This window comes from Helobdella robusta, assembly GCF_000326865.2.
Source record: "Helobdella robusta unplaced genomic scaffold HELROscaffold_45, whole genome shotgun sequence".
NCBI classification, from domain to species: Eukaryota; Metazoa; Annelida; class Clitellata; order Rhynchobdellida; family Glossiphoniidae; genus Helobdella; species Helobdella robusta.
Window position 1 is genome coordinate 359909 of NW_008705095.1, and position 8782 is coordinate 368690.

Genomic DNA, 8782 nt, shown 5'->3' on the forward strand with positions numbered 1-8782 from the left:
ATCGTCGTCGTCATCATCATCATCGTTACATCATCATCGTCGTCATCATCGTCGTCATAATCATAAAATCGCCAACTTCAAATTCGTCATCGGCAAGGTAGGTCTCGAGTTTCAGAGGGTCCACACCGTCTGGCAGGGGCCTGGCCTTCAACTCTTCTAAGGTGAAGGTCGATCTGATGACGACGGTGATGATGATGACGGTGATGATGGTGATAATTTGGATGATGATGGTGATGATGATGAAATAAATGATGATGATGGTGAAGAAATAGATTATGATGATGATAAAGTAGATGAAGACGATGATGATGATGAAATAGATGATGGTGATGATGATGAAATAGATGATGATGGTGATGATGATCAAATAGATGATGATGGTGATGATGAAGAAGCAGATGATGATGATGGTGATGATGAAGAAGCAGATGATGATGATGGTGATGATGAAGAAGCAGATGATAGTGAAGACCAAGATAACAACCTGTTGAAGCGTCGGTTCATTTCATGAAGAGACACCATCGGCGTCCTTGTGTGGTTCATCTGTCCGGTAGAATTACCATCACCACCATCATCATCACCATCATCATCATCCTAATCGTCATTCTTTTCCTCCTCCTCCTCCTCATCATCATCCTACTCATCATCATCATCAATCACCTCGGCAGCATAGGCAGCGGCGTCCTGGTCCACCGACCACAGCGGAAAGATGGAGGTGAAGCGGGGCGGCTCACATCCGGCATGTACTAAATGGCTTTCGATCTGGAATGATGTGGCGTTGTCGTTGCTGTCGCTGCTGTCGTTGCTGCTGGCCGTCACCGCATTTCGAATTTGTCTTCGTTTCTCTGCAGTTGCAAATTTTTTAAACATTATCATCAAAGATTAATTACAACAACAACAGCAACAACAAAAGCAGCAACAACAAACGACAACAACAACATCAACAACAACTACAACAACATCAACATCGACTGCAACATCAACAACTGCAACATCAACTACAACAACTGCAACAACAACGTCAACATCAACAACAACAACCAACAACAGCAACAACAACAACAAAAACAACGACATAAATACAGCAAAAACAAAACAAATAAAAAGACAAAAAATGTAACGGGAACAAAGCGGAAGTACAAACTACCCCTACAGCCCTACAAACCGGTGCAATACTCCAGGGTCATCTTCACAGCTGCCTTCCTCATCTGGGCGAACCTGGCTGTGGCAGAACCAGTTTGGAGGTTTGGTCGGTCGGCTGAGGAGCTTGGCCACCATCCCTGCCAGAGGAAGACGTCGTTGTGGTTGTCTACCAGGAAGAGAGCTGTGTGTGTTTGTGCGTGTGTGGATGTGTGCGTGGGTGTGTGTTTGTTTGTGTGTGTAGGTGTGTGTGTGTGTAGGTTTGTATGTCATAGATGTGTTATGTGTTTGTATACTTTTAGACGTGTTTGTGTGTGTCTGTGTGTGGATTTGTATGTTTTTAGGTGTGTTTGTATACTTTCAAGCGTGTTTGTGTGCGTGCGTGTGTGTGCGTGTCATTTAATCGTGTTTTAAGAAATCTTCCACTGTGTCAAATTCATTGAAATTTTTCATTTAGACATTTACCGAATGGTTCGTTTATACTCAAAAACACTGAATTTCAAATTTTCTCTTTTCCATGAATGTGTGTTCACTCAATCAACTGCTCAACCGCTAATTAGCCTACTCATTGTCTCTATCAATCCATTCATTCATCATCCATTTATTCATTCATTCATTCATTCATTCATTCATTCATTCATTCATTCATTCATTCATTCATTCATTCATTCATTCATTCAATAATTTATTCATTCAATAATTTATTCATTCGGTAATTTATTCATTCAGTAATTTATTCATTCGGTAATTTATTCATTTAGTAATTTATTCATCCAGTAATTTATTCATTTATTCATTCGTGCGTCTATCCAGACCTGGTTGATCGGCCGCGTAGATGTCCGACTGCATGAAAGGGAAGGGCGATGACCTCTGACCCGGTTCAGAGGTCAGGTTGGTCACTTCTTCGAATTCGAGTTCAGACGTTGTCATGGTCAAGTGGAAGAGACGTGGTGTGTGGTGATCGAAGGGACGGGTGTCTGTTGGTATCATCATCATCATCGTCGTCATCATCATCATCATCGTCATCATCATCGTCATCATCATCGTCATCATCGTCATCATCTTCTCCTTCATCATCGTCACCATGAAACACATCATCATCATTACAACCATCATTTCAAGAACATCATCTGATCGTATCTGCCAGAAAAGACATCCGAAACATCGTTAAACATTAAACAACCATTAAGAAGACTGTGATAGAGAGACCGACAGATGCACTCCTCCTCTTTCATCTTCTCTTCCTCGTCACAATCACCATCCCCCTCATCATCACCATTCCTCTTCCGCTTCTTCATCAGCGAGCAAGCATCAGGGAAAGCATTCCAGAATGATGACGTTTCATTACCCTCCTCCATTTCAATATATGCGGCTGGTGTAGTTGCGGCTGATGTAGTTGCGGCTGATGAGGTTGCGTCTGATGTGGTTGCGGCTGATGTAGTCGCGGTTGATGTGGTTGCTGCGGTTCGATTGAGTCCAATTTCAGCAGGGCATCTAAAAATTGCGATGTGCGAGTGACGATAATCGCGATGATTGTGAGTGAGATCATGAGTTCAATGAAGCGCTAAATAAATATAATTCACCATCATGACCATGCACTAAATAAATAATTCATCCTTTAGTGGTATACTGATAATTCATAATTCAGCGGTGCTCGAATAATTCATCATTCCTTATATTTAATATTACATTTTGACGATAACGACTTACTCAGTGGACATAATGGCATCAGCCAACTTCTTCATAACATTCCTGACCTCTGAACTCGACTTGCAGCCGTGCCATACCACCACGTCCCCTTTCATCCAAATGAAAGATGAACAATTAATCAAATATTTTTTCCAGCCAACCAACCAACCAGCCAGCCAATCAACCAGCCAACCAACCAACCAACCAACTAACCAATCAGCCAACCAACCAACTAACCAGCCAGCCAGCCAACCAACCAACCAAACAACCAACTAACCATCCAGCCAACCAACCAACCATCTAACCAATCAGCCAACCAACCAACTAACCAGCCAACCAGCCAACCAACCAATCAACTAACCAGCCAACCAGCCAACCAACCAACCTTGCTTAACATCGATCAAAAGATAGGACCCTCTACTTCTCAGATTCTTCACACGGCACTCCACCTCCAACAGATAAGCATTCTCCACGAAATCATTCCTCATTGCGTACAGCTTATAACGACATCTTGGCAGTGACGACGACGACGATGACGTCATCAATAAGGGCGACGGTACCGCGGGTTCGAATCTTGAATATTTAACGTCAGACTTGGGGCTCGATTTTGATTGGTTGAAGCGCTTGCCTCGGTGGATTATCATTGGTCGTCTTGAAAAGAGATCAATGAAGCAAGATGGCTCCTTGCCTTCTACAATTCTCACCTTTAATTTTTAATTTCAATAAAAAAAAGTAAATAGAAACAAAATAATAAATATATTATGGATAATTTTTGGTAAATAAAATATAAATATGATAGTCGACGAAATTATAACCACTGCATCATAACCACAACCAGAAATCACCACCACCACAACCACCACCATCGTCATCATCATCATCACCGACGTGGGGTCCATTATCTTGATTAAGTTCGACCGTCATGAGGGCAGATGCTCCTTTCTCGTTGATGCTGGACTCGACGCCTTGCCAGAAGAAGTAGGCACACCTATGGCGGCCTGTGGTTATGATGATGATGATGGTGATGATGATGACGTCATTACGATGATGGTGATGATGACGTCATTACGATGATGGCGATGATGACGTCATTACGATGATAGCGATGATGACGTAATTAAGGACGATGGTAATGAGAGCATAGCGACGCTATTACGTCTATGACGCAATTGTGGATGTGCTGATCTACTATGACAGTACGATGATGACAATTGGGTTGGTGGCTACAAAGTAAAGGATGGTGATTGACGTAGAAGATGACGATGATGACGTCACGATGACGTAACCTGTGCTGACTTGCTTTTTCGACACGTCCCCTTTCAAATTGTGACCTGATATGAAACAAATTAAATATACACGGTGGAGTAATTGTTGGATGGATGGATGGATGAATGAATGAAAGATTGAATGAATGAATGAATGAACGAATGAGTGAAAGATTGAATGAATGAATGAATGAATGAATGAATGATTGAATGAATGAATGAATGAATGATAGAATGAATGGATGAACGAAAAATAAATCCATCAATCAATTAATTACCCATCACTAACTTATTTGATTGACATTGTACCTCCATCTAACAACGTAAGTATCGCCAGCGTGAAACTGACCGAAACTGGCCTGACCTAATTTCACGCAACCTGATTCGCTGACGTTCCAAACTTCTAGGTCAGATGTCAGCATCTCGTGCTCCCATTGGATGCCGTCCACCCATTCAATCCTGCGATAAGGTGAATGAATTATTATGAATGAATGAATGAACGAATGAAATGATTGATTGATTGGTTAATTAATTAATAACTAAAAGAATGAATAGCAACCTACAACTGGCTCTTAATCAAAAAATCGACCAACCATTTATTGCCCCTGCCAATATGATACCCCTCTAAAAGCAAGAATGGCGCACCCTCTCTCATCTTCAACATCTCTCTCACCTCACATGGATTCGTTGCTACGATCACTGGCTGATAAATGATTGTTGAAATGGTCATCCAGTCAATCAACCAGTCAACCATTCAACCAACAGATAGATAGCCAGCCAGCCAGCCAATCAAACAACCAGCCAACCAATCAAACAACCAGCCAACCAATCAAACAACCAGCCAACCAATCAAACAACCAGCCAACTCGCCTTATTCTCGGCAGCCTCATTGGAGGCATCGTGACCTTTGACCTTGAGGATGCGGTCAGAATCGGGCCAGTCTATGAACTTCTCCTTGAAAAGCACGGTCTCCAGGTTTTGTGACACCTGCAAGTTGGGATTTTGACGACGACGATGAAGATGATGATGAGGCTGACGACGATGACGATGGTAATAATGACGATATTGTACAAAACCACACACACATACACACACACACACACACATACACAAACACTCACACACATACTCTTTCACACACACACACACACACACACACACACACAGCACACATAACGACAACGAGATGATATGCACCTTACAGAACAGACACCAATCTGGTCGGTGGGCAGCTTTCCTCTCTGTTCATTGTTTAAATTATTCAGGTGAAAAGAATAATAATATGAAAAATGAACAAAATTACGGAAATTAAAAATTAGTAAATCAACCAACACCTATTAATCAATTAATTAATTAATTAATTAATTAATTAATCCGACCAACTAACCAACCAACCAGACAGCCAACTAAACAACCAACCAACCACCCAATCAATATGAAAAATGACTAAAATTACGGAAATTAAAAATTAATAAATCAACCAACATTTATTAATCAATTAATTAATTAATTAATCCAAACAACTATCCAACCAACCAAACAGCCAACTAAACAACCAACTAATCAACTTACCAACCAACCAACCAACCAACTTACTAACCAACGGACCAACCAACCGACCGACCGACCAACTAACTAACCAGCAGAAAGGGGGTTTACAGGGTTGACCAAGACCTCCTCATAGTCATAACCCATCTTCCAGAGGTGGTGTGCTAAGGATAATGCTTTCTTCCGCTTCGTAGATGGAACCAGTTTACCTGACAAATTAATTAACCGACTAATTAACCAATTAAAAGTTTGAGTAATTAATTAATTTATTTTTATCCTGGTTAATTAATTGATTAATTAATTAATTAACCAATTGCATACATTATTCAGCAACTAAATTGTTCCATAGTCAATTAATCTTGCTTTTTAACTGATTGCTAATTAAGTGCTAATTAATTCAAACTCGAAGACTCTATTTATTTAAGGGCTGACTGAGTGAAGAGAATAATGAATGAAGCAAAACAAATGAACGTATGAAACGAACGAACGAACGAACCGAACGAACGAACGAACGAACGAACAAAAGAAACCGGCCACACTCACCTGACCACGTGTACATCTCACTTCCAAAATCAAACACAACAACCTGGAAGTTTTGGAATGGGGGAAAAAAATGAAACATTCCGAACATCATCATCATCATCATCATCATCACCATTACATCACCACCACCATCCTCACATCATCACCACCACCATCCTCACATCATCATCACCACCATCACATCATCGTCATCATCATCACCATTCTATCATCATCATTTTCATAATCCCCACCATAACATCATCACAACCATCCCATCATCATCATCATCATCGCCAACCTGTTCTTGTTTGAGCATGGCATGCAATAGCACAACACCAGACCATTTCCTAACGAGAACCAGTTTTCCACCACCATCACCACTTTTAACCACCACTTTCTCCTGCTTCTTACCACCACTACCGCCACCACCATCACCATCAGCATCATCATCATCATTTTTGTCGTCGTCATCATCGTCGTCGTCGTCAAAGCCATCATCGTCGACATCTTTGAATACGTAGATCCTATTGGTGGAGACGATGCCCGCCTCAAATAACTCATCCTCCTCAGCCGGTCCAGGAGCTGATGATGATGATGATGACGACGACGACGATGATGATGATGATTGAAATGATGATGATGACGTTGATGATGATGACGATGATGATGACGATGATGATGACGATGATGATGACGTCAGCGATGATGGCGATTACGTCATGAAAGGAGAACAAACCAGCGACATTGTAGTTAACAAGATCCTCGTCAGAAACCCCGAGAATCTTCCAGAACCTTGACGCCACGAAACCCGACGACGAAGTCTTATCTTCGTCAATGGTGACCAGCTGGCAGTTGGTCCGAACCCCCAGGTCATGTTTATCTACGATCTGATTGGCCAGGTCAAGAGCCTATCAGAAAGCAGGAATTGTGTTTTTAAAAATAGCATCGAGTGAGAATTTGGAAGAGCCATAAATTTAAACATCATCGCCAACGTCATAATCATCATCCTTATCATCTTGCTCGTCATCGTAATTGACATCATTATCATCACCATGACCACTCTCTTGCTACCGTCATCATCATCATCACCATCATCGTAGTCGTCAATTTATCACCATCAGTTCATCATCAAATTATTACATCATCATCATCACTGCACTTATTTTGACCATCATCATCATCATCACCATCACCATCATCTTCGTCGTCATCATCACCACCATCTTCATCATTATTATCATCATCATCACCACCATCATCATCATCATCCTCGTCATCATCACCATCATAACCATTATCTTCATCATCACCATCATCATCATCATCATGTGTGAAAACTCACCTTAGCCCTCTCGATGACGTTACTGTACTTCCCCATCCAGAGGTAAACAGCCTCCCCGGTCACGAGGACAAAACAATCGCCACTGTTCACTGATTGGTGGACCGGATCGACCAATCGCGTTTGACATGCTCTTCGCCCTGTTAAATTAAAAATATGTGTGCGTGTGTGCGTGCGTGTGTGTGTGGGCATGCATAAAATTAAATGTATGAACTAATAAACAATGAACGAATAAATGAATTGATGAATGAATTGATGAATGAATGAACGAATGAGAAGGAATGAATGAATGAACGAATGAACGAACGAACGAAAAAACAAACAAAATACAAACGAATGATTGAGTGAAAGAAAAAAAAACGAATAAATGTTTGACCTTTCAATTGGAGTAGCATGACCTGCTTGTATGGAAGATGTCTGTCGGTCAGTCCTGTGCCATGGAAGGAACTGCCCTTCTTCAAGTTGCTAACGCTGAATGTCTCTTTGCTCGCCAGGCCTGGGTTGGTTGATTGATTGGTTGGTTGATTGGTTGGTTGATTGATTGGTTGATTGGTTGGTTGATTGGTTGGTTGATTGGTGGGTTGGTTGGTTGATTGGCTGGTTGATTGGTTGGTTGATTAGTTGGTTAATTGGTTGGTTGATTGGTTGGTTAATTGATTGGTTGGTTGGATGATTGGCTAATTAAAGTAGTTAGTAAGTCGTGTGATTAGTTGTTTGCTTGATGGGTTGGTCAAAGAATGAATACTTAGAAGATTTTAAAACTGTCAAATGTAAGACTGATTTGATGTTCGGTTGCTTCTCAATCAAAAGCTGATAATAAAGCAAGCAAGCTAATTAGAAATGATAAGTAAATGAGTAACTGTTTAGTCTATTGAACAGGTCTATTGAACAAGTCTACTAAACAAGTCTATGAAACAAGTCTATTAAACAAGTCTATGAAACAAGTCTACGAAACAAGTCTATGAAACAAGTCTATTAAACAAGTCTATTGAGCAGGTCTATTAAACACGTCTATTGATCAAGTCCTATGCAAAAAAATGTTGCCTATGTAGACAAATGAACAACACACGTACCAGCCAGAGCATCCTGTGCAATGTGTGATACTCCTATGACTGTAAGGAAGTGAAAAGTATCACATGAACGGACGAACGAACGAACGTATTAATGAATGAGCGAACGAATGAAAGAATGAATGGATAAATAAATGAATGAATGAATGAAAAAATGATGAACAAACAAATGAATGAAGAATTTTAAGAGGGAAAAAAAAATAAAA

The 8782-nt window shown here is 40.7% G+C and overlaps 1 protein-coding gene across 1 annotated transcript; it reads right to left on the minus strand.

Annotated features, from left to right (window-relative positions):
• Positions 1-25: 25 nt before the first annotated feature.
• Positions 26-5201, minus strand: HELRODRAFT_114173 (hypothetical protein; the record flags this gene model as incomplete). The annotated part of the gene is made up of 13 exons (XM_009026077.1): positions 26-173; positions 485-543; positions 661-845; positions 1166-1324; positions 1956-2117; positions 2489-2634; positions 2851-2938; positions 3215-3533; positions 3718-3827; positions 4116-4160; positions 4384-4553; positions 4688-4784; positions 4961-5201. 13 exons carry the CDS (start codon positions 5199-5201, stop codon positions 26-28), a joined length of 1929 nt encoding a protein of 642 aa, XP_009024325.1.
• Positions 5202-8782: the final 3581 nt, after the last annotated feature.